General features: G+C 37.6%; 2 protein-coding genes across 3 annotated transcripts in view; one reads left to right on the top strand and one right to left on the bottom strand.

The window, feature by feature from the left end:
• LOC139456108 (uncharacterized) overlaps positions 1–27993 on the bottom strand; it is a 67014-nt gene that overhangs the window by 23900 nt on the left and 15121 nt on the right. Inside the window, exons 10-12 of one of the 2 annotated variants that reach the window (XM_071237639.1) lie at positions 27340–27538; positions 22793–22920; positions 21761–21947 (exon numbers count right to left, since the gene is read on the bottom strand). In XM_071237639.1, the coding sequence (XP_071093740.1) occupies positions 21761–21947; positions 22793–22920; positions 27340–27538 (514 nt within the window). The remainder of the gene's footprint in view (positions 1–21760; positions 21948–22792; positions 22921–27339; positions 27539–27993) is intronic. The other variant, XM_071237640.1, reaches the window with a different exon arrangement.
• Positions 7282–19623, top strand: LOC139455954 (uncharacterized). Its single transcript, XM_071237492.1, has 8 exons — positions 7282–7417; positions 12588–12691; positions 12799–12903; positions 13012–13116; positions 13225–13329; positions 13438–13542; positions 13651–13755; positions 17041–19623. The coding sequence occupies exons 1-8, from the start codon at positions 7282–7284 to the stop codon at positions 19621–19623; spliced, it is 3348 nt and encodes a 1115-aa protein (XP_071093593.1).

Here is a 27993-nt window from a genome sequence, read left to right as displayed (position 1 = left end):
GCTTTCAACCAACGTATGAGTCTCATGTCCGTTATTCAATTATGGTCTGACGAGACCCATTCGTGGTACGAGTTGAAAGCGCCACGATCACGTTTTTGGTTTTTTTTAGCTCTAGGACTAGGAACATAATTCTCACAATGAAACTGTTATCCATCTCTAGATCTCGAACATATTCGAACATGCAATATCGAACCCTGCATAAATGTGAAACAAATTAAGGTAGATCTACCTCTCATACTCCAACTCCAATGGGTCATCCGCATCATCACTCAGTGCTTGTACCACCTTTCTCACCAAAGACTGAAAACATAATATATGTAAATGTGTAAACAATAAGAATAACTACGCCTCATACCATTTTTGTCATACACGATTCATACTCGTTTTAAAATAATTATAAACTTGATACGAACTTGAGAGACGCCACAAAAACGTAGCAGCAGAGTCGCCCAATCGATCAATTTGACCGTGGAACTCGAACTGTTAAAAATCAGCTCAAAGAATATGTTTATTGCGACATAAGTGAGTTCCCAATGAAAGCTGAGGTATTTCAACCAAATATTTCACATTTTCCCAAACCAAAGAATATTTTTACTGCGTTTGATAAGCACCATATAAACCCCTATTTTGGGTGAAACAAGTGTCCGTGGCTGTTTCGGGATTACCATATAGTAGATTGATCAAACATTACTTATGTAGGCAAACGTGAATAAATGTGTAGGCTATATGAAGAATCTGAGAATAGGCCAGCTGTAAGTTTTACACTATTAAATGTGCACGGACATGTAAGGAGTTTTTTCGGATTTTGGTGAATGTGATATATCAATACATATACCAGGGAGCCCAGTTCTTGTCCCAGTTGTTATAACTGTCTACGTTTAATAAATTAACTCATGACGTCCCTTTTTTCCGCTGCACATACCTGACAAAAGCGAACATGGGGGCTCTTTGGCCTGCCTGATGTCGGCTTTGCTGTATAGGTGGTGAACTTTTCCTGGAGGTCTTTCACGATGGCGTTGGTGTCGTCCAAAATAGACTGCATCCGAGAAAGTCTGTCTTCCTCCGTCAGTCGGGATCGAGGGCGCGTGTTCTCCATATTTCAAAATGCTATGAACGTAATGTCGCATGATCGAAGTTGGTCCTACCTGATATATATATATAAGATGGCAGCATGTGTATTGCAGTGGAATCATGGTACTTTGCTTATTTCTGACGCCGACCCAAGCACACGTACGTTAAGTAAAAGTATACCTGTGTCTGTCGCGTTTGAGACATATGTCGCGACAGACTGACTGCACTAATTATACTTCAAAGTATAATTTGTCTGCCGCCATGTTGTCAATTTTATGGTTCGCACCTCAGCACAACGCTGCTGCTCATCTGCGCACACCTGCGGGAGTGTGTAATGTCAGTGATAATCACGCTTCACAAGTTGTGTATACGTATCTTCTAAACAGGATGTCGCGGTCTCTTAATTACTTACTTACTTATCTTTCAGATAATTTTGAATAAAAAAACTTCTAAGCCATATATATGAAGTGATATAGTTATTCCACTTCTTAGTACTTCGCCAGCACATAGTTTATTTGACATTGTTCTTGTTTCAGGTGCAATCTAAGGTGTGATCTAATTAAAACACATTTTATGTGACAAAACTATTATGAATTGATGTTATTTGATGCGACATTATAATATTCCTATGAACTTCATCCCGTTTTATAAGGCGACCTTCGTTTCGCGATGTAAATTAATTACTACTGAATCCAACTCCCATATAAAATATACCTTATCACAGGCTTGCGAAAGTCGTAACGCAAAGATAGCTTTGATCCTTGCGAGTCTGGTCGCCGTCTTGCAAGCCAACGGTGGAATCAAACAATTATTACGATAACCATGAAATTTCAAAAACATGTCCGGGTAAAAGCAAGCCAACACTGCTCAAAGCAAGGATGGCCTATATCCTTCTGAACAACCAATTATATATTATTAAAAAATATCAACATAACATGTAACTGTGTTCAATAACATGGCAAACTGTTTTGGTTTTTTTTAAATTATTTTTTTGGCAGTTGTTACAATTGTAGAAATTTTCCAGTAAAATATTAAATATTAATTTGTAGAGTATTGAGACAAAGTCATGTGTAACTTCTTAATAGATATTGATTATTGTTAAAATATTGACAGGTATCATGTATTTTTACACTTTTTGAAAATGACCCATATATTTTGTTCACGAGAGATTCCGAACTCTGCCGAGTACGATTTCGACTCCAATCGGATTGGTCACCCAGCTTTCCGGAATCGTCCGAAATTATCCGGACAGCGGAACTACCCGGATATAAACAGCCTCCATTGCAGGACATTGCAGAGTGAATGCTTTCGTGGTATCAGCGCGTAAATTCAAACGTTATCCTGAATTAGCTTTCATGAGCCGAAGTCGCCGGGCACGAAGATTTCTGCTCCCTATTCATCAGTGATGTGAACAAGTCCCATATCATTTCAAGGTAAGTTTAGTAATTCGAGCCTAAATCATAAGGCTGTCAGGTTTGGGAAATGGAATCCTAATTTAGTCTATAGGCTCTCTGTGGGTATATTTTTATTGCCTTGGTTTATGTTGGTTAAAGGGGCACTGATCTAAAGCAATTCCCCGGGACTGGTTGTTGCCTTTGTTATTATTTTTTTCCCGTGAGTTCCCGGATGATATAGCAGAAACCTAGACTAGTTCGCGACGTGTGCTGCGCAATTCGGAAGGGCATTTGTCACTTTTATTGATAGTATACTCGGACCCCATGGTACCGCGGCATTCATCGTATCGCGGCATTTGTGATTTCCGATAGTTCACGCGGGACACGCCTCTTAGCGGCTGTCTATTAATGCAAATCAGTAGCCAGGAAGTGCTCACTTCGTAAACAATTTCAATTTCCTCGGAATGTTCCGTCTGCTGTAAGTAAGGAGTTATTAATCCGTTGATACATATTTCTGGCATTTGTTGTAATTTTGCCTTACCCCCATCTATCAATGGCCAACGATATAACCCGCAGTTCCCCAAGTAAACTTTCTCTATCGACCTGAACTAGATCATCTGCATCTTCATGGCGACTAACGAGGTAACGGAAGTTACGTAGTCCGCACATTTTTTCCCGCTCTGTGCCCAGAATCTATTGGGAGATCATAAGGGCCATAATGCCAAACTTAGAAATACGTTCTTCACTAGTAACCAAAAGATAAATACATACTTTGGGCATACTAGGAGTGCTTTTTATATATTTATTGTTGACATTTAACATTTTTCCATTTTGTGACAAATTATTTTCATCCAATTATTTTTAAAATATCATTTCTGATATTTTGATGTTGACTTATAAAAATATTTTTCTCTTACTTTTCGGTAAATATGCATTGAATACCTATTGCTGATAACACATTTAGAATTTTACTTGTGCTGTCTTTGCACTTGTCTGGACAAATCACTGATGTCTGGCATGATCATACCAAGTGGTTGGTAGAATTATGTCCTCTTTTTGTCCAATTCGTACCTCCATACACAACTTTTCTCTGTACCGCGATACAATGGAGTTCTCTCCCTTGTCAGAGAGAGCCTGAGGCCCGGCTTTTACTCGGAGCTACTAATGTAAATAATGAACTTTTATCAGTAAAATATGCATTGTTTGATAACATGAATGATATCTGATACAGAGAACACGAATTAACATAAAGGTTAGTGAGTGCATTTTGTTCCGTTTAGCGTACATGATAAGTACCGCGATACCCCGAGGTTGCAGGCTATAAGGGCGTATGGTCACATTGATCAACATAATGAAATACAGTTTTGGAAATAATAAGGAAATCTTTAGGTATCTTTGTGGGTAGCATCGGTAATTGTGACGAAATTTTGATGTCACTTGCTCTGTGATTGTTCGATTTCGTTTTCTCTGTCTTGCAACACCAAAGTAAATATTTCACCTGAACATTGCTTATTTTATCGTGTTTATATTTTTACCGTCAAAATGTGCAAAATTTTCACTTAGGAAATTTATTAAACGCCTGAATATTAATTTTTTTATCAAATTGCATGAAAATATTTTCCATCTGTATTATTATGACAACGAACTCCAAACATTTTTATGTTTCATATCATCAGCAATAGACTAAAATTGTTACAATGAAAAGTACATTTCTATATTGTTTGGCTTCTTATCCTACATAAAGATCTATTGTGATGTTTTTAGGCCCTAAAAATCAATTTTGGACAATCTGTTAAAGAAATGGACAGATTTTTCAGTCAAAATGACTGAAATATTTACACATTTTATAAATTGCCTGAGAGAATCACATTTTACAAATTGACTGTAATATACAAAGGAAAAGACTTGTGAAAACGTCTCGTGCATCAGAGAATTGTGAATATCATAATTACAACCTACCAAATTTATGTGTATAATTTTAGGCAGCTTCCTTGTTCGAGGAATGTATCCGTGAATATCCACACAAAGGAACAATATCCCAAACGTCTGCAGCTGTACAAAGAAACATATTCGATGTCACATGTCTCTGTAACAATCAAATATCTCAAAGTATATATATTTTCTTCGGGATATTATAACCTGTGTTCGTTTCTTAACTGATCACATAGGTGTCAAGTCGCATATTACATAACACACATTTCACCTCACTTCAAACCTGGATTTAGATTCGGAGAGGTGCTACAACTAATTATACCTGTAATAAATTCATTAACTGAGCATCAAGTGAATGACGACAAATACACAGGTGTAGGGTTATACCAGAAAACGTGGAATCGTATTATCGACGCAATCTGAAATCCGAAATCCAAAAATGCTTTCACTGCATTGATACTTTTTTTTAAATATAACAATCAGGGGTATTTCCAAATGACAACTGATGAGCTCCACCGTTCTTTTTGTTTGTTTGTTTAGGCTGAAGAAATTTATTAACATGCACCCTTGTCTTTATAGATCACGGTTAACCAATCAGTGTTCAAAAATGGGTAAAACAAACATTGTCTCCAACTTTATTTTGCTGTATTTGCAAACAGTAGCCCAGTCTGTCACGCCCAGTTGTGTTGCGTTTCATCAGGGTACTCACGGGTAAAAAACAATAACAAAGGCCACAACCAGTCCCGGGGAATTGCTTTAGATCAGTACCCCTTTAGGTTGGTTTATGGATATTTCCCCAAATTCAGTACGGTCACAAATGAAATAAATAAGTTTTTTTGTTTTATTTGTTGGTAAAAAAAATGGGGTCAACTGTCAGACATAATAGATATAATTAGATCTAAACTTTTTTTTTTCTCTCACAAGTGTTTTTAATGAAATCTGTACCGTGCTTCTTGAAACTGCCAAATCAACTGCATAACAAATGTATTCTTAGGGTTTATTTCTGTTGCTAGGCCAGCTTGTTAATTTTTTCCCGACTTTCTAAGAATTCTGGAATAAGTGCCCTTACTGAGATAACACAATGGTTGCAGACTCAACAAATCCTATAGATCTATCTACAATAAATTTGTTTAGTGTTTTTTGCACTATTTATGTTTTTTCCTATTTTCTCAGCATATTGGTCGAATCCGTAAACCAACAAATATGAAAAAAGCCTACTAGAGGCACTGCCTTGTTGGAAAAGCAGATTGCAGAAAAATCTGTTTGTATGTTTTTTTTAATATATTAAAAAGACAATACCAAATAAGACCATCCGTGTAAGTGTTGCTTCACTTAACTTCTCTTTCCAGACTTTTGTAGGGTGGATCGATTTTATTATTATTTGTTAACATCCCTATTTGATATGTGACCCTTTGCTATGAGAACTATCTCTAGCGCCCAGGACACAGGTTGTTTAGAGGCCACCGACCCACGAACACCAAACTGTTATGCCCCCAATATTGAAATGAAGTCTGTTTTAGGCAAGTTTATTGATACATATTATGACATAAAACATGTCACATGATACCAATGGTCATCAACCTTGATGTCCATAGAGTGCATGTCAAATTTGTTAACCTCAAATATACAACCCTTTCTACTTGGCCACCCACCCAGAAAAATAATTCTGAGGTAATCATAGAGGTACTTAAATGATCCTGTGATCCGGGTCGGTCACTGAAAACACATATATATCTTTAAGTACCAAGCCACTGTGTTAATCTTGTCATTAGCATTTGCGATCCTAGGTAAAATAGGTCTTCAGCAACCCATGCTTGCCGCAATGCTTGTCTTAAGAGGCGCCTAACGGGATGGGATGGCCACAATTGTTGACTTCGTTTTCGTTGATCCAAATTGTGTGAATCGATGCTCATAATATCAATCACTGGATTGTCTGGTCCAGGCTCGATTGGTTACAGACTGCTGTCATATAGTTGGACTATTGCTAAGTGTTAAACAACAAACATTAGCATTTGCCACTATAAATATGCATGTAGAAGTAACCTAAGATACTTAATTGACCCTGTCTGTTATGAAAACTTTGACCAGTTTGAAACCCTACGTTTATCCTGTTAACAACAGGTATCTGATAGATTGAAATCACATCAAGGTAATTGCACTTGTATGAGTATGAGTTGTTTGAGTGGCATTTCGAAGTTTCAATAGTGATAATATTGAGATATATGGATTATAACTTCTTAAATAGCTAAATTGTGATGTTTCGGTACAGTCTCTTGTTCCATGGCAAGCATAAAACGGTATAGGTACTTTAGCTTCTGGGTGTTAATTGTAATCTGCTAATCTTTTTTTCTAATCGACAACAAAGATAAAAGATGCAATTGTACAACTGTTGATTCATCGTCATACTTCACAAACTCACCTAGATGTGGTTGTTGTCTTTCTTTTGTATGAAGTGTAAATTCATATTACACAATGAGTTGTTAATGTATCATTAACTACAACATCAAATATCATGTTCTTAATTATATTCTTCTTGCTGTAGCTATGCTTGTCTTAACAGGCCACTAACGGTTTCCAAGCTCGCTGACTTGGTTGATGCATGTCATCTTATCCCAAATGCGTAGATCAATGCTCATGATGCCTATCACTGAATTGTCTGGTTCAGACTCGATTATTTACAGACTGCCGTCACATAGCTGGAATATTGCTGAGTGCGGCAAAGCAAACCAAGCAAACCAAACCTTAAAGATATAAACAGTAGAAAATCATGGGGTAACAAGCGATCTTAGTGTTATCTAGGAAGTGCTAGCCTTAAAATAGCTGTACCACATGAAAATATAGGAAAATATATGTCTGTCATTAAATAGATTTTCCATTTTGCAGGATGTACGAGAAGGGAAATAAAGTGTTCTGTGATCACTGCAATCAGTATGTGTCCAGAAAGACCAGATACAATCACAACTCTGGCAGTGATCGAGAAAACAAGTACACAGAGAGGAAACGAAGACTTGAAGAGTTGGGTGAGTAACTGATGGTCTTGTTCGGGTTTACACCATCTTTGGTCATCTTTGCCATCTGAAAAATGTCTTGGTACATGCTGTTGGAATCTTGACTTTAACGTCACACAGAGTTCATCTGGCTGGGTACAGGGGATAGGTCTGTTTTGTTCGGGGTCCGGAAGTAATACTGGCTGCAGTATGATGCTGCAGGTCTTCTTTAAAGCTCTGCACGCTAACGTCGAACCCATTCGACAGAGGTGTCCATCCCCGAGCATCTGATGTCGAACCCATTCGACAGGCGAATAGCATAACAACACCCCAAAATAAAACTCGCCATATCTATTTACCAAGAAGGCTTTGCGTAACATTTAAATTACGAATGACATGCATAAATGCTCAGCTTGCTCAATATCAAAACGTTCAGTCATTTATTTACCTCAAAAAGAAAATATCGCGAGTTAAAAAAGTTTCGGCCAAACTTCTCGGCACACATCTACCAGGAACGGCCATTGTTGACTTTTGGCACTTCACGTTGAGCGGCATGCAGTCCGATATTTTCTTTATAATTTCATCATTTTTCCTATTCGATCATAATTTTGTGTTTGCTGACGAAAGGAAAACACTCATGTTCCTTTATTTCTAAAAATTAGCAACTTTCGGTGTAATTAATTGTAAACAAAAACAATCTGAATCGTAACATCATCGATTGGATGGAACTTGTACGATCATGGCAACGGCGGTAAACAAACAACTCCACATGCATAGTTATCCCGTTAGACTATTACAATCATTTTGTTACATCTAACTTAATTTTCTAGAATTATTGACACGCATGTATAAATCTTTGTAAAAAGAATTTCATTTTTAAAGAGTTTGCAAATGATTTCGTTTGATAAACTTTCCGACACATTGCCAAGCCGACAAACGTCAGTGATACGTTTGGGCGTGGCCTAACTCGCGATTTGTTGAGTCGAACAAAGTCAACAAACACTGCGAAAAACGACAAATATTGGATGATACGCAAAATCTGAACTGATATACATTCTAGGTAAACCATTCAATAGCAACATAATGCATTTAACGAGAAATAATCAAAGTACTTGCAATTTTAGCTATCATTTCTGAAACCGGAAGCACGTACAGCATGTGACACATGGAAGCAAAATATGCAAAAGTTGGTAAGCTATCATAAAGAAATTCCGAAATAGATTCAAATTCAAAAGAAAATACATAATTTACTATTTTTCGTCAACTATTTACTATTTATTGATCTGGAGAGCAGTCTTCACTCTTATTTGTTTCATATTTCTTCGTGATTGTCGCCATAAAATGTGTAAGTCTAAATCCGAAACCGTAATGGATTTCACGCTCGATGATTTTAATTTTAAAATATTTTCTATAAACGAGCGCAACGGAGAGCGATCCAACGTATTGGTATGCCATAATAATAACATAATATTGTTATTGGTCTAACATTACAAAAAGAACAATTTAAATATTAAAGATGTTGTTGAAAACTTTCTGAGAACCTCCCGTCCTCTGAACCGATAACATTTTGGTACACAACGAGGTAGTGTAAATATATATAGATTCTAGGCTCCTATTTATATATGTGTGTGATTTTGTACCCAAAACAAATTAAATTGTACCCAAAATACTTTGTGAATTTGTACCTAAGAAAATAAGACAATAGATCTATAATTATATTTATGTTTTAATGTAGATGAACAGAACACATAATAAAATATTTCATCAAGTTCCAAATATGATTATGACTGTGATCCTTGAAATTGATTGTTTAGTTTTGAGAGAAAATTGACGTCTTGTCACTGAAGGAGAGGCCAGTTAAGTTGGTTAAACATAATTTAGAATGAATTGTTTTTTATAGGAAAGTGATATTATGTTAAGTTTAAGACACCAAATTAATGTATATCTTTGAAATAATTCTAGGTAGATCTACAAAATCACATACCCATTTGGGTAACAAATTACTAGAAATTTTGGGTGCCAAAGTCACCACTGTACATTTCAACTGATTTTCGTGAATCAATGGGATAAAAAAAATTCGTCTGAATGATTCCTTTTCTCATTTTTTAAGACAAGAATTTGTTTTACATAACAAAACAGGCAGATCTACACGGATCACGTTTAGTCCTAAAAATGTGAAAAATATGAACACCTCAGAAATGAGGGCTTATAAGGTTATAATTCTACCTAACTAGTCACATGGTTTGACTTAGATCTAGGTCTATCTAAGAAAAGTCCTTATGAAAATCTTTTTTAAATTTTTTTATGACACTTACATTTCTGGCACTTAGACAAAGAGTATTCAAGGAAAGACAGATATGTTTTTGAATGAAAATATGACTTTCCTTTATAATTCTTTTTTCATGATGACAGGGGAACTTTTATACACACCAGCTGAGGAAGTTGTGATACTGTGATTGCATACAAAGAAAAAACAGTTTGGAAGCAGTACCTGTATGTATAAAATAGACCACATAAGGTGAACAAAAGTAATGGATTGGCTGACTGGAAAAAATACATTTGGCAAGGGTAAACATGTACACAGGCATGTTTCTTTTCATTCCAACCAGAAGACTGAGAGAGCATTTTCTAAGAAACCTATGGCAAACTAACCAGCTTATGTGCCACCATGGTTCTTGTGATTAAACAAACACAAATGTCATGTACTGTTACAAGTACTGTTACTGTAATTAAATTAAATTAATTCCTATTAAATTATATTTCAGAATTGTTTTATTTGGAAACAAACCACATAATGCGCAAAATTAATGTCCATATGAGTTTAGTATGTATATGTTAAGGATCTGATTTAATCATTATTCATGGAATACTAAAATTAAAATGATGACATCAGAGAGTTACTTATTCACATAGTTGATTTTCAGAGTGCAAGATAATAATTGTTGAATAAATATGTTTAAACTAAAGATAATAATTGAAGTTTGATCAGTTACACTGTGCTGATGCAAAGACTGATATTTACTGTCCCCACACACCATCATTGTGGGAAAAATAACTATTAAATATAACTTAAAATTTTAAAACCTGTAAAAAGCTGTAAATAATTAAACAATTACAAATCTATCATCAATGCGCAATCATGGTGGTCTTCATATTTTTGGAATAAATTTAGAAATCCTTCGTGAAACTGTTCTAAAATCATGCTAGAATCTATGAATGTATTCCCGAAAGGAAAACTATCCTAAATGTAATGTGGAACTAACACCGAAAATATGTACGTAGAATTTTATTGCTTATATATACCCTATCATTTTCAGCAACGCGGGGATGTTATTTTGAAACACGTTTTGTCAAGCCCATTTTCGCGCACCTGTTGTTGAGGGTGATCTTGCTGATCGACGATATCCATAGACGTATTACGTGGGATACACTTGTTGTAGTGAAACTTATCAGCATGTACATCGCAGAAATATGAATCATGTCCCATTTATATTCACAACATTGAATGGTGATTCTTAAATATCAACAGAAGTTCAAATAAAAGATACCGAGAAACTTGCATGTGGCATGTTGATTTATCGTCTACCGTTTCCGGGTCACGGGAGCATGCAAGGTCAAACGGATTAACTAATACGCGAATTATATCGTCAAAGTCACATTTTTATTTCATGTTAGTGGTGATTACTGATACTGTGTATCGACTTATATTTTTGCTCTATGTGATAGGCGAACTATTTCAAATTTTACTGTAATTGTTTTGTTTCGAAAGCTTATCAGCAGACTACCCCTGTCTGTGACATCACATCCGGTGACCTTTGCACTAATTGAAATAGTGCTGTCAGAATTCACGATCTTTATTTTCATTTCTCTCTCGTCATATTTATTGGAATATGACGAATAAAACATTCTTCGATTGAGAAGATCGTCAACTTTCGCCAAGTTATATTTATAAAGGCAATGTAAACTTTGTTGATATTAAAATAGCAATAAGTTATGCGGAGGTCGGGCGAAGCGCGCCATGTTTGATTTTAGGACGTCTGCTAGCATCATGACACGGGTTGTTTATTTTTGTATATCGTAAATATTCAACCAAAACGCTTGAAATTAGGATTAGTGAATATTTATAAGTCATTAATTGTTTCCTGCAAATTTTATAACATGACACGTCAGATTAACCCGAATATTCGTATTTCTGCAACCGACATGATGACCTCGAAAATTAAGTTATTTTTCTGTTTAACGTTTAGATAATAAATTCACTGAAATGGTTCATAATTTACCATCGCGCTGATATATGCCGATTATAAATCCCGAATTTTTACTCAATTGAAATAATGATATCGGAGATATGATTATTGAAATCAATTTGCAAAAATGTTACGATATTAGAGGGTTTCTAGCATGAAATGCAAACCACCTTCAATAACGCAATTCAGGTAAGTTCAAGAAAATTAACAAATTTTGTGTTCGCTTTGGTCTTAACCTTGGTATGATTGAAAACACCAGGATATTTTTATATAGAATTGTGTAGTTTTCTATCAGGAATAAATGTGCAAAATATTTCTTCAATTGGCCCTTGTTTAATGAGGCACCGACTGTTTGAAATCACCCACCCTCTTTAGAGCGCCTTATGCTAAAATTAATCCAGCAGGCAGGGGTAAGAAGTGTGAAAATAATTCAGCAGGCTAAAGGTTAAGCTGGTGGATGCCGGTGGTGATTTCTGCAGCTTTTGATTTTGGGATGCCGGACTTGGTAAATAGGTTGTTAGAGCCAATCATTATGAAGTTGTAGTTTGTGAGGCAAACAGTTCAGATTTTCAGGTATCACAACCTTACATTAAGACAAATCTTTAGATCATCCAGATCCAATGATAAAAATGGCCGCCGTGGTGGTTGACATCTTCTCTGTAAATCTACTAGATTATTAGCTTTACCAAATGTTCCTGGTGAGCTACAGTGCTGTAGCACTATATTTGTTTCTGTTGGTAATGTTAAGCTCGGGGCTTAAGAATGAGAAAGGCCAGTAATACTTTTCTCTTGATACAGTAAACTACGGTTATAATGAAATCAAAGAGTCCACTAATTGTCGTTCTTTATGACCGTAATTTGTTATAAGCATATATACAGCATACCTTCAGCTATATCAGCCAGTTCGTTATAAACATAGTTTAGACATTCTTAAAAAATTCTTTACACCTTCACAGATTCATGCCTCAGCGACCATGGCACAAGTCCAGAAGGCCCTAACGTAAGACATAGCTGCACAGGTGCAGACAACATTGAAGACTCCAGCTCAGAGCAGCTACAGGTGAGTGAAGTTTAAAAAATTAATCCAGATTTCTTCTGTGTATGATCAGCTGTTGTTTCAAAAGAATGAATCTAGTTTGTATTTATTTGATATTTTGATTTTGACAGCCCCATGACCATGGCACAAGTCCAGAAGGCCCTAACCTAAAAAAGATCAGACACAGCTGCACAGGTGCAGACAACGTTGAAGACCCAAACTCAGAGCAGCTACAGGTGAGTGAAGTATTAAAAAAATGAATCCAGATTTCTTCTGTGTATGATCAGCTGTTGTTTCAAAAGAATGAATCTTGTTTGTATTTATTTGATATTTTGATTTGACAGCCTCGTGACCATGGCACAAGTCCAGAAGGCCCTAACCTAAAAAAGATCAGACACAGCTGCACAGGTGCAGACAACGTTGAAGACCCCAACTCAGAGCAGCTACAGGTGAGTGAAGTATTAAAAAAATGAATCCAGATTTCTTCTGTGTATGATCAGCTGTTGTTTCAAAAGAATGAATCTTGTTTGTATTTATTTGATATTTTGATTTGACAGCCTCGTGACCATGGCACAAGTCCAGAAGGCCCTAACCTAAAAAAGATCAGACACAGCTGCACAGGTGCAGACAACGTTGAAGACCCAAACTCAGAGCAGCTACAGGTGAGTGAAGTATTAAAAAAATGAATCCAGATTTCTTCTGTGTATGATCAGCTGTTGTTTCAAAAGAATGAATCTTGTTTGTATTTATTTGATATTTTGATTTGACAGCCTCGTGACCATGGCACAAGTCCAGAAGGCCCTAACCTAAAAAAGATCAGACACAGCTGCACAGGTGCAGACAACATTGAAGACCCCAACTCAGAGCAGCTACAGGTGAGTGAAGTATTAAAAAAATGAATCCAGATTTCTTCTGTGTACGATCAGCTGTTGTTTCAAAAGAATGAATCTTGTTTGTATTTATTTGATATTTTGATTTGACAGCCTCGTGACCATGGCACAAGTCCAGAAGGCCCTAACGTAATAAAGATCAGACAAAGCTGCACAGGTGCAGACAACATTGAAGACCCCAACTCAGAGCAGCTACAGGTGAGTGAAGTATTAAAAAAATGAATCCAGATTTCTTCTGTGCACGATCAGCTGTTGTTTCAAAAGAATGAATCTAGTTTGTATTTATTTGTCGCTAGGCTTGTCCAAATTACAAAATGATGTTAACTAGAGTAGACTAGCCTAGCTGCCCCTAATAAACTCAGGTTACTTGAAGACAACCAGTGTTAACCTGGGAACACTAGAATGTAAGACTTGTGCAACCTGTGTAAGATCTTCTTACCTAGCCACAGTTCCTCTGAGGTACAGTAAGTGAGGTACCCTAGGTTGTGTTAAATGTGTAGAACTAAAATACTAACAAATGCAGGGTTAGTCATTTATAAAGTTAAAATGACAGAAGAAAAAATATGATCTGCCATTTTAAGTTTCCCTGTCGCTCTATATGTGTGTCTGAACAAATAGTCAAATATAACGCATCCCGGACGATTGTACCTGACATATTTTTTAAATAAGTTTCCCACAATTATCGATGACATATTACTTTATATATTTCCTGTATTAATACAAAATATTAGAGCAGCTTGAGGTGGTACCCGATATAGACTTGTTCAAAATAAAATGCGGGTATGCATCTTGACATGTATTCATATTACACAATGTCATTTCAATATAGTTTTTGTAATAACTTCTGATCAGAAAATTAAGCTAACCTGAGGAAGTAAAGTTGACGATCTGATTCACAAACATATTGATGTAATGTTTATGATATTTTTCATTGTTAATTAATCGTGTTAACTTGAACAGGATGTAAATGTCACTTGTGGTTCTCAAAACCATACATCATGGTTATGAATAACTAATCATAACAAATGCTATTTAAAATTAAATTTAAATCAGAATTTAATCAGATGCAAATATCGCATTCACATTCACAATCACAATCTCCAGTATTTGTGTTAAAAATTCCCTAACGAGAGAAGTTTTATCATTATGGCATGTGCACGGCAATACATGTCACGACAAAGACATGTTTGTAATTTCATCTTATGCGGTGTAACCTGACACCACTCCACTTTCTCTATTCTATTTGTTCCCCGACCGTGTCATACCGAAAGACGTTAAAAGATGGTATACTTGTTGTTACCCTGTCTGGCGCTCGGCAATAAGGGGCTAAAACAAGGACTGGTCGGCTCGGAGTCAGTATACTGTGTCTGAGCAGGGTATTCATGTTAAACTGCGGCATGGTATCTCAGTGAGCTAGCACTATAAATCGGCATCAGTTCGGATTAGTACAAGCAGCCACACAAACACATACACGTACATGCACGTCGCTATATAAGTGCAATAATCTTGGACGCGACGTTAAACCCCATTTCACCTCAACCTCTATTCTATTTGACTTTCTTGTCTGTCTAAACAAGGATATCGAACGTTTGTGTGAAAAAGTTACCATACAATGTTTAACAAATGTTTCTTTTCTGGTTTTTGACCGCTGTATTGGAGGTAAGAGCCATAGGCTAGTATGAGGTCAGGTCAAGTGACACATGATGAGCTCATTGACTGTTAGGTGTCACTGGAACACTGCAACATACGAATGGGTTTTTAACGTATATTGTGACTAAAAATTACATTTTAATAACTATTTTTACGGAATACGTTATAAATTTGTCTTAGGTAGTGAGTGAAACATACTTTTAAGGTACTGTTCTCCTTTAAATTTAAATATTTTATTGGTCCCGCCAATAAATACCTGTTCACATGGTCAATGAAGCTAATTAGACTAAACTGGGGTCTGGATTGTCTTTTCTTACTTTTTAAAAATCCAATACATGTACATTTCGTCACATTACATTAATCACATTCTAAAACTCTTCAAATCTAAATTCCAGTATCTGTCACCTTATGCGAGCGTACTGTATCAATATTCATGCAGTGACGCAGGCTGACTTTTTGATGTAATGTAATGAGGCATCTAAATCTTGTTGTTTAGACAGTTTCTATAGGATGACACCTCAGTTGTCTTTAGTTCCAATTATCGTCAATTCATATCCTGTCATTCAGCTGTCTAATTACATCTTCATGATGGACCACTCTACTGTGTCAACAGTATACTTCACCTTTTTCACCTATATATATTTCACCTCACCTCTGCAGGATAATTTGACAATATCATTCCTTCCCATGTCGTGATTACCTCCCTTTTCAAGCTGAAATGTTGTACACCATGCATCAATTATCCGGGTGCCTACTGAAGCCTGTCAACTGTCAGCAATGGCTAGTCTAGTTGTGACAGGGCATTGTTTCTCAATGACTGGGTCCTACACCACTTATTAAATTTTATACTTCCAAAATAGAATGAGTGCTCTTAAGCTTTTGAAATGTAACAGATATAAAACATTCATTTCAAATGGAAAGCTTTTCAATTTCATAGTTATGTTTCCAACTTTTCTACTGATGTAATCATTAAATACAAGCTCACCATCTAAAAGATAATCCATGTTTCTGCAAGTGGCTTAAGATTTAGTATTTTCTGATGTAAAATAAAGCACCCAGAGCAATTTGGAAAAAATAACACTGCGAAAAGGGAACTGTTTGAGCAAGGGAGGGAGTCAGCTTTACACACATATCAGTGAATTAACTTGCGGTCACCAAATAACTATGAAAGTTACAGACGCCAAATACGGACATAATAGACTCGAATAGGTTGGCAACAAGTATCAATAGAGTAACCGAAAACTATTCAGTATTTTAGTTATATGCTCAGGAATTTCATCAAAAACAGCTGATTAACCAGATGAAAACATCTGCTAGAACTACTTACCGTTAACCAAACCAAACTTCTAATTAAATATGGGGGCATGGGTGGCCCAGTGGTCTAAGGCACCGCGATTCGCTGTGCAGAGTTGCGTCCCTTGGGCATGCCAGAAACCTATGATTGTGGGTTCGAATCCCGGTTCGCCCCGATTATGTTTCTAGGTTTGTCAGCACCATACCCGTGCTCGTGGGTTTCACCGAAGTGGTAAACGTCTGAGACCTGCATCACTTCGGGCTTTCCTCCCACATTAAGCTGACACGCCGCGATATAACTGGAATACTGTTAAAAGCGGCGTTAAATCCAACTCACTCACTCACTCTAATTAAATATGTATCATTTTCATGTGTTTAGGGGGTGTAGCAATATATTCAATGCTACTGGATGGAAATTGGTATTATTCATATGTTTTGGTACTAACACCCCAGCATCATGTGCACAATGAAATTGGATAATTGATCTCTATAAACATGATACGCAATGAATAATGCTAACAAACACACTTTTCTTTTCAGAACTCTGTTGAGCCTCAAGAGACGTCTGCAGAAAATTTGCAAGGGGTATTTGTTGAACAATTGAACAATTGGGATGAACAGCAAGAGATGATGGATGAAAACATGGAACCTTCAGGGGAGAGGACATCTGACATAGTGTCATGGATCACAGCATCTCTTTTTTCAATACAGTTAGCACACAATGTTAGTGATGCAGCCTTGATTAAGTTCTTTCTTCTGCTGAGTCAAATATTTTGTGTTCTTTCACCATTTTCTGCTGTGATATCAACAATAGCAAAGATATTTCCTAAAACTTTGTACATGGCAAGGAAAATTTTGAATATTGAGAAAAATGGATTTTCAAAATATGTTGTGTGCCCCAACTGTTACTTTCTGTATGATTTTGATAAAGTAGTCAGGGATGGTCAGTTGAAAAAATGTTACAACAAGGTCTTTAGTTGTCGTTCAGCAACTAAAAGTAGACAAAAAGGTTTAGTCAAATGTGACACAATTCTTGTGGATGAAGTGATATATTCAGATGGGAAACAAAGTATTTCGCCAAAAAAAGTCTTCTGTTACCAGGGAGTTATTGAAAGTTTGCAGAGATTTCTGTATCGTCCTGATTTCTTGCATAAATGCAATGCTTGGCGTCACAGGAGCATCACTCCAAACCTATTTGCCGATGTTTATGATGGTGAAATCTGGAAGAAATTCTGTGAATATAATGGTTCAGATTTCCTCACTCATTCCCATCATTTTGGAGCGATGCTCAATGTGGACTGGTTCCAACCTTACCAACGCAGACAGGACATATCAGTAGGAGCATTATATATGGTGTTCATGAATCTTCCACGTGAAGAGCGGTTTAAGAAAGAAAATTGTATTTTGATTGGTGTTATTCCTTCCCTTAAGAAAGAACCTGAAAGTTTAAATAATTTCTTGTCACCCCTTGTTCGTGAACTCAAGGCACTCTGGAAAGGTGTTCTTTTGGCTTTTCCTGGATGTTCAACTCCAGTGACAGTTAAAATGGCACTTATGTGTGCAGCAGCTGATATTCCTGCAGCACGCAAACTGTGTGGATTTCTTGGTCATGGAGCTAATCAGGGATGCTCGTCATGCACCAAACCACTCTGGTCAAATGGAGAACGTGATTGTGGTATCCCTGATTTGGGGAAATGGCCAAATCGTTGTAGGTCACAACATTTAAAATATGTCAAAAGGATAGAAAAGGCAGATTGTCTTTCTAGAGCTAAAGAAATAGAAAAGAAGTGTGGATACAGGTACACAACTCTCCTTGATTTACCATATTTCGAACCATCACAAATGACGGCAATAGACCCTATGCACAATTTGTTTCTTGGTACAGCTAAAAAGATGTTTAGCTTTTGGGTTGAAAAGGAACTCTTGACTAAAAGCAGTCTTGCTTCACTTTCTTCAAAAATTGAATCATTTAATGTTCCTTCCAATACTGGCCGTATTCCTGTCAATATATCTTCAAATTTTGGTCAAATGACCGCCAAAGAATGGAAGAATTGGGTCCTTGTCTTTTCTCTTTCATGTCTAGATGGATTGTTACCCACTGTACACCTAAAGGTATGGCAGACCTTTGTACTTGCATGCAAACACTTTTGTCAGCCCTGCATTGATAATGTTAATCTTGTAATTGCTAAGAATCTCATGGTCAAATTTTGTACCCAAGTTACTCAGCTGTATGGTGCCCAGTTTATTACACCAAATATGCATTTGCACTGCCATTTGCATGAATCTGTTAGAAACTTTGGCAGCATGTATGGTTTTTGGCTTTTTAGTTTTGAAAGATACAATGGAATCATGTCTGATTTTCACACAAATAAGAAAAATATTGAAGAGCAGTTAATGAAAAAGTTCTTAATGTTCTCAACTACTACAGAGGAAAACTTGGATACAGAATTTCATTCACACTTGAAACGTCTTTCCTACTCAACTAATTCTCCTATTCAGCTGACCAGCTCTGGTTTACTCACACTTCCAACTTCTATGATTACCGACATTAAGACAGATTGTTGGAGTGATGTGTCACACATTACTTTCAGACATACTGTAGGCTCACCAGTAAGTGTAGTTGGGAAAGAATTCCTTTACAACTTGTGTAAAGTGTATTCTTTCATGTACCGAAGGGAAGTATCTGTGGATAATGTTTCTGGTGTGTGTACCAAGTACTCATCAGTACATTTCAACAATGAATCTCTGGGTAGTGTATCAAACAAACAGCCTGACAGGAATAGCCATGTATTTGCATCTTGGGCTGATGATGACACAAATTTTAGTGACAGTCTTACTCCTCGCCTGGGAAAAATCAGACATTTTGTGCACAATGTCATAGAACTGGCTGTGGGAGAGCCTGTAGAACATGTTTTTGCGTACATTGACTGGTTTAAAACCTCTTCAGACCAGTTTGGATATCTGAATCCTGTATCAGTGTGGTCGACAAAACTGCAGAATGATGGGCCTGCTTCATTTCTTCCAATTCAAAGAATATGTGGTAAAGCAGCTTGGCGTCATGAAATACACAATTCTCAGAGGTTCATTGTTGCAATATCTGTGCCAAAGGCCTCGTTTATGTAGGATCGACATTTCATGCTCAGTGAATATCATTAGTAGGTCAGCTGGACTTCTGGTTATCCTTCATAACAGCCTTACTTGATTTTTAATTTAGAATTTATATCAATGGTTTTCATTTGTCAGATGCCTGTTGAAATTTACACCCGAGTAGTATGGTACTTAGACCTCACTCAGCTCTAAGCGCCCCCCTCTCCCCCAACAAAAAAGCTCACCTGGGCCAAAGGTGGTCCTGTTGTGTACTGAACAGGAGATTTGTTTTGGCAACAGGGTTGCTCTGTTTTTGCTGTATCCAGCAAACACTCGCTCTAGATTTCTCTGAGCTACAGTCAGAACCTAAATTGCATACATCCAAATTAGCAGTGTTTTAACATCCTTTCTCCAAATATAAGCATATTAATTATAGACTGTCACCTATATACCTTGTGTCAAGGTCACTGATTATGTAATAGTGCTCCAAGAAGTTAAAAAGATGGATATCACAAGAAGTATTGATCTCAATAGTACTGACCCGTGCCCAGCCAGAACTAATTTTTGCACTGTATGTCATTTCACACTTTAGAAAATACTGGAAGTCATAGTTCATTGATGCAATTGAATATTTAGGTACATTTGTAGGGTTAGTTAGCACTGTTTTCACCTGTAGACTGTCCCAGTGATAATGATATGGATCAGTTGACAACATTTCTCATGCTTAACAGGAACCATGTGCTTTGGGAAGGAGAAAGTGTGGTTCTCTCTATTTTTGTGTTGTTGCACAAACAACTTTCTCTAATGATATATGGATCAGTTTACAACAGTTCTCTTGCTTAACAGGAAGCATGTGCTCTCTATTTTTGTGGTGTTGCACAAACACCTTTCTCATTGTGAAAAGAAAGAATATTGAAAGTTTTTACAAGATTTGTCAATATGAAGCACTGTATATGTGTTATATATTTTGTTATGACAGTGTTGCAAATGTTGTATTCTTTATTGTTCAGTGTATTGATTGTATGAATTGTAAATGAGAAATATAATGTTTCACAGTGCATTTTCGCTTGGTGTTTTCATTGGACATCCTCACATGAAAGTGTGTAGATTCCTAAGTATGTGTTTGTGGTGGTTGTACTGGTAGAGCAGAAGTATATCAAGTCGGATCAGATTATTTGCTGGCACTTGCTTTAAACATTTCTTTATCTCTTAGTAATAGTGCCTAATGATTTATGATGTGCATAACTTCAACGCTTTTCTTTTCTCATGGAATGTGTTCCCTATCTTGAAAAGAAAAACGACATACAAAGAACATTTTTGGGGGAAAATTCTGTTGTTGCAGAACAGGAGTCGTATAGAATTCTTGTAATTTACAGTAAATATGTGAGCTATTTCTACCAAATGAAATGAACATGTAAAATATCTGTTTATGTCTCGACGTCAAGCAAGGTATCCGTTGCCGGATCCTTGGATACTCAAAATGAGGTATCCAGTGGTATCTGGTGCCGGATACTTGGACACCCATATGTTAAACTTGTTGGTTTGGGGAATGTTTCTTGCAAAAATGTCTCGACGTCAAGTTAGGTATCTGGTGCCAGATAAGTGGATACTCAGAATTAGGAATCCAGTGGTATCCGGTGCCGGATACTTGGACACCCATATTATAGTATCCAGTGAGGTATCTGGTGCCGGATCCTTGAACACCCAGATTGAGGTATCCGGTGAGGTATCTGGTGCCGGATTCTTGGACACTGAGATTGAGGTATCCGGTGAGGTATCCGGTGCCGGATACTTGGACACCCAGATTGAGGTATCCGGTGAGGTATCCGGTGCCGGATACCCGGATTCCATGAGGCATGCTTTCCGCTGAGGTGTCCATGCCGGATACCATGGATCTGGTATCCGGCAAGGTATCTGCCACCGGATCCCTGGACGCGTTTTGGGTAAGTGTCCGGTGGTATCCGGAAGGTATCCGGATACCGGAAACTGCATTTTTTTTGCTGTGTATATTAGGATTCGAACCCGTGGACATTAGATCCCAGGATGCATATGGAACAAACTGCACTCCTTAGACCACGATGCATTATTTATGCAGAAATTGCAATGTGCACACAAGCTATCACTGCACCACAAAGACAAGGATGATGACGATGATGATGGAGTTTGTGCTTACTCGGTCCCCCAGTGCAGTTGGAGCAGAAGTCGGGGGTGAGATCAGTTGCGGTCAGCATGGCTGCGGCCATCCCTGTGTACTTGGGAGTGCTGGCCCGCACACAGCAGGTCAGCACAACAAGCTCGGTGACCGGGGCGATGACCGCTCTCTCACGTTGGACGATCACTGTCTTGTAGATCTGGTCTTTCTGGAATTGAATAATATGAGACTTCTACATGTTGAAAATGTCTGCCAGGATAAATCTCCTCTGTACATAAGCAAGTGAGTGAATATAGCTTTATGCCACAAATAATCCAGTTTGTAAATAATCTGCACCTACAAAAAACATCTATTGACTATCATAAGCTTTGACAGCCATGAAGTCGTTGAAGAATGAGGACCGCTTCCATAGTCTAGTGGATAGAGCATCTGTCTGGAGACTGAGAGTTTGTAGGTTTGATCCCCGGCCACATCATACCAAAAGACGCTAACAGATGGTTCTTGTTGTTACCCTGCCTGGTGCTCCGTGTTAGGGGTTAAAACAAGGCAAGGTCAACTCGGAGTCAGTAAACTGTGTCTGAGTGGGGTATTCATGTTAAACTGGGGCATGGTATCTCAGTGGGCTTGCACAATAAAATTGGCATTAGTCCAGACTAGTACAAGCAGCCACATGCACGCACCCATGTGCGTGCATACATGTCACTATATAAGTGCAATAATTTGGAACAAGATGATAAAGCCCATTTCAATTCACCTCTCTGTTGAGTGAGTGAGTGAGTGAGTGAGCTACCCGACCGCCCCACTTCTCCGTTGAAGCATGACAACACATAATTGGCAAGGTCACACTATGTAACCAGCCATGGAGTTCCATTAAACCTCACTAAAAAGTAATTTTAACAATTTCATTAAAATTCAAGGTTTTTTACCAACATAATTTCTGGAAAGACTGCAGCGAAAACCCATGAAAGTGGCATTAAAAATACATGATTTCTAGGTTTCATCACTATGAAAATGACATTGGTAGCACACTGTTTGTAAACCACATTTACTTACACTTGTGAAAGTAAATGAAGCCTCATCCGGTTTCCATGGCGATGACAGGTCTACAGGGATGGGTGTAGTAGTTGGTATAAATGGTGTGGTTGTAGTTGCATTCGGGTCGGTGGTGGAGTTGTCAGTCGCTGTAAATATAGCACTAGATGATAGAACTAACTCTAGAACTATCTCTAACACATGAAGATACTCATCACAGCACACAGAGGTCTAAACATTGAGAGATGCTTCTCGTGATTACACATTAACAAGCAAGTGCTGGACGAACACAAAAAATAAGTGAGTGAGTTGGGTTTAACACCGCTTTTAACAGTATTCCAGTTATATCACAGCGTGTCAGCTTAATGTGGGAGGAAAGCTCGAAGTGATGCAGGTCTCAGATGTTTACCACTTCAGTGAAACCCACGAGCATGGGTATGGTGCTGACAAACCTAGAAACATAATCGGAACGAACAGGGATTTGAACCCACAATCATAGGTTTCTGGCGTGGGGCCATTGGGGTACAAGCACAACCTATCAAACAAGTCACAGAAAATCTGTAAAAGTGTACGCCATGTATATAAATCTATGTGGGTGCATAAAAGAATATTTTAAAAAGTGAGAATGGTTGCGTTTAAAATTAAATAGTTCAACTTTGAGGCTCAGGAGTTATTGTGTCATTGTCTGATTGAGGCCAAATACTCCACCCAAACAGGAGCTAGATGGTGTGTCTACCAGGTTACTATAAGGGTAACTCTATTTTACAGGGCATTATCATTTGCAGAAGCCTGAGGTCTTCCATTTACTGCCCCACAAAGGGGGGCAGTTGAAAAGATTGAGGGCTTCTGCAAATGATAATGCCCTGAAAAAATAGTGTTACTGTTATAAGAGCTAAAATGGATAGAATTTATCAAATAAAAATAAACAACAATACCCGTTTTGAAACATTTACTGCAATCAACATGAATTTCACTGCCCCCTTTACAAATATGGAAACATCATAGAACTAACCAGATGACGTCACAATTGAACATGACGTCACCTTTCCCTATCCCCATGACGTCACTCAACAATGGGCGTGATAATGGCCTGTCGTCAAGCAATATGACGTCATTATCAAGTTACAGTGGCCAGCTCATTTTAATGATAATTCTATCCATTTTAGCTACCGGTATAAATATGTAATATGTTCAACAGAACCAACTGAGTGTGCACCAGGGAACTAACTATCAACGTCAACAACACCTGCTAGTCAGGCTTGAACCGATACACTGAAGTCTTGCGATATCGTTTTTTATTATATGTCAAATACACTATCAGGTAAAGTTGTATAAGATAGTTCTCTAACTAAACTTGACGGAGAGTAAAATTTGGCACATTTTCCAAGTAACAAAAGCAAATTTATTTGCATCACCATTTTTAATATTGAATGTTATTTTAAGATAATTGACTTAATGTTTGCGCAAATAATTAAAAGAATTATTGACAGAATGAAGTATAATTGTTTAGTTGGTTTAATGCGGCAATGATCATCAGTGAATCGTTTCAGCCCAGATGGTACACAACACAATACTTCAGTAATAAAGGTACTATCAGCACTTCGATGTCTGTCACTACCTCCAACAGGTAGGTATCTAAATGTGACTTAAATTGAGTACAACATGCTGTATTTATGAGTGCAAATATTCTGTGATCAAAGCTCAACTGAAAAGGTTCAAACTGACCTCAACACCAACACACAACGAAATACTAAACAGATGCAGGGTTAGACATTGGCACTAGCCCTACAGTCCTCGCCAAACTGCCCAGTAGTTAAGATTTCATAAGGACTAGTAGATATTTGCCATTTTTATGGGTTTTGCTATATATTATCATTATAAGGACTAGTGGACCAAAAATGTTAGTTTCTATTGCTGAGTGTCTCAACATATCTCATGTCTTAAAATGATGTGAATTATGAGAAAGAGGTGAAACATTAATAAGACAGACCTTTAAGATAACAATAGTTTCTAAACCAAACACTTTGAGATTTCTACAAGATGGACCATTAAGTTTGTTTGCTTGTTTGTTATTTAACGTTACACTCAGCAATATTCCAGCTATCTGACGCAGTCTGTTCATAATCGAATCTGGACCAGACAATTAAATGATTGACATCATGAGCATCAATCCACGAGATTGTGATACGATGACAAACATCAAGCCAGCCAGCGAGTCTGACCACCCGATTCCCGTTAGTTGCCTCTTAGGACAAGCACAATCACCTGTTAGGGCAAGCATGGGTTGCTGAAAACCTATTCTACCCCGGAACTTCATGGGTCGACCTTTAAGAGTCGGCATGCCACACTACACTCGACGAGGCTGACTTCTATCTTACCATCATATTACCCATTTGACAAAGTAGACACAATTTACCGATAACAACTTCTTTAGTTTAATGGTTTCAGTATAGATCCTTATACCCTTGTCATCTGTAAACATCTAAGAAATGCCTATCAAACAACTTACCAATTTGTGTGTCCGGGTGGGTGAGATTGGAAAACAATAAGACGTCAATGTTATAGTGATCAGTAGTGACAGGGATCAGTTATTGCCCCTAACATGAAGGGTGTGTATTGGCCCAACTACAGCAACGTATTGCAAAAATAATCCATGTATCGCAATACACCACAACATATTGCATGAGTTCTTTCATCTCTCAATACATAATGAACCTGAGTGAGTGAGTTGAGTTTAACGCCGCTTTCAACAGTATTCCAGGTATATATCGCGGCGTGTCAGCTTAATGTCAGAGGAAAGCCCGAAGTGATGCCGGTCTCAGACGTTTACCACCCCGGTGAAACCAACGAGCACGGGTAGGGTGCTGACAAACCTAGAAACATAATCAGGGCGAACTGGGATTCGACCCACAATTCGAACCCACAATTATAATGAACCTGAATTTTTTACAACTTTGTAGTCATCCACCATTTTGTTGGATGTTGCTATTGTCATTATATACCGTAAACCAACACAAAGGGGCCACTAATTGTAGTTTGTTATAACCACAGTGACCATAAGTTTGTTATATCCGTCAGCTCGTTATAAGCATGTTCATTATGAACATAGTTTCCTGTAATGGTTTTTCTTTTTCGTTCACAGGAATCAGTTGCTCTTTATAAATTTCATGATTTCTATTAGAATTGTTACTTATGTCAAAGACAAATATACCGTATTTTCTTGAGTATAGTGCGCACCCAATTATAATGCGCACTCCCTCTAGCGGATTCAGTATTTTTGGGGGAAAAATTCCGAATATTAGGCACCAAAAAACATTCCACTGTAACCCTTCAGCTAAATTCCTGTACACGAACATGTGATAAGAATCTTGATCAGTACAAATATGAAATTTGAGATACAAAATCACCAGACATGTTGATCTACCGTTTGAATTGTATCTTTTGTTCTGCTAGGCATTGTTTTACATCCAGGGATTAAGATTAACTTGCATATTTTCTCATAAACTCAGCTGGAAACAGCAATCAGCTGTACACACGTTTTCTTGGAATCTACTGTTATTCAGTTGACACTTACTCAATAATATAACTAAAAGGATCGGGAAAAATTGTATCTAAAACTATATTATTATCAGGAATAATATATTCCAATATCATGTTATTATAGTTGCAGCTTTAATTAAATATTTCAAATGATAATAACCCTAAGCGTAGGACTTCGGTGCAGCTGAATGCGATTGCCGGTTATTTTTTTCACATGAAAAATTTGTCCAGTCACCGACGAGGCTCCCGCGCACGTGATGGCGAGAACTACATGTTGACATAGAATCGTCAAACTACAACAAATATGACTTTTAACTTGTCAAAGTATGGCATTTATGATATATGTATCCATTCTCTGTCAACTAAAGTTGGTTTCAAGGCATCAATAGCGGTAATCTGGCCGTGGTTGCTGTTACTAACGGTGAGTTCCCTTCCGATGCCTTCACACACAATTTCGCCGAAATTAATTAAGACAATATTAAAAGGAATTTTGAATAAAATTAATGAAATAAGTCACAAACATAAGTCCAGATATACAATGAACACTTTTTGTAACCAGACAGTGTAATTACATGATTAATTTGCGTACTTCAGTACGGATTTGTTGACATGGTATTTTCAGGTGTTACGAGCCCACGGTAATGTCTTTGCGTTGGGGGGAAAAAAACATCAAAACTCATTATGGCATGTATAATGCACACCCCCTTCTATACAGATGTGATTTGTTTGGAAAAAAGCGCGAACTATACTCAGGATAATACGGTATACGTCTTTGCTTATGTAAACTTTTCCATAAGATTAAGATATGTATGATTTTGAAAAACATAATACACCGGTATTTTTCAAACATATTAGAGCTAGGGCTGTTCTCAGACACGAAAACACATCCTCTACCCTTGTTGCTGGTCTGGTGACACGGCACTTTTTGTAATTCCTTTGTTGACAGTCCGTATTACCTACGTGACAAAAGATGCATGTTAGCATTAAGGCACACTACTTCTTTCTACAGATCTGGAAACAACACTGACTTGGAGGACTTGTTGGTGGCGCTGTAGGCGTTGTTGATGTTGTAGTTGCAGGCGTTGTCGTGGCGTTGGCTGTTGTAAAGTTGCACAATGGTGTTTGGATAAGCTGAAGGGCTCGGGCCATGCTGTCTGCTACAACAGCCTGACACTCAAAACTGATGCCATTGTCAGCTGATACACCTGCATCTAGTGTCAGCATACCCTACAGGTAAAGACAATACAAGTGTCAGCATACCCTACAGGTAAAGACAATACAAGTGTCAGCATACCCTACAGGTAAAGACAATACAGGTGTCAGCAAACCCTACAGGTAAAGACAATACAAGTGTCACCATACCCTACAGGTAAAGACAATACAAGTGTCACCATACCCTACAGGTAAAGACAATACAAGCGTCACCATACCCTACAGGTATAGACAATACAAGTGTCAGCATACCATACAGGTAAAGACAATTCAAGTGTCACCATACCATACAGGTATAGACAATACAAGTGTCAGCATGCCCTACAGGTAAAGACAATTCAAGTGTCAGCAAACCCTACAGGTAAAGACAATACAAGTGTCAGCATACCCTACAGGTAAAGACAAAACAAGTGTCAGCATACCCTACAGGTAAAGACAATACAAGTGTCACCATACCCTACAGGTATAGA

Source organism: Haliotis cracherodii, unplaced genomic scaffold, assembly GCF_022045235.1.
Source record: "Haliotis cracherodii isolate W230 unplaced genomic scaffold, xgHalCrac1.p SCAF_11, whole genome shotgun sequence".
Lineage (NCBI taxonomy): Eukaryota > Metazoa > Mollusca > Gastropoda > Lepetellida > Haliotidae > Haliotis > Haliotis cracherodii.
The sequence above is the reverse complement of the archived record's forward strand: the minus strand, read 5'-3'. Positions and strand labels throughout refer to the sequence as shown.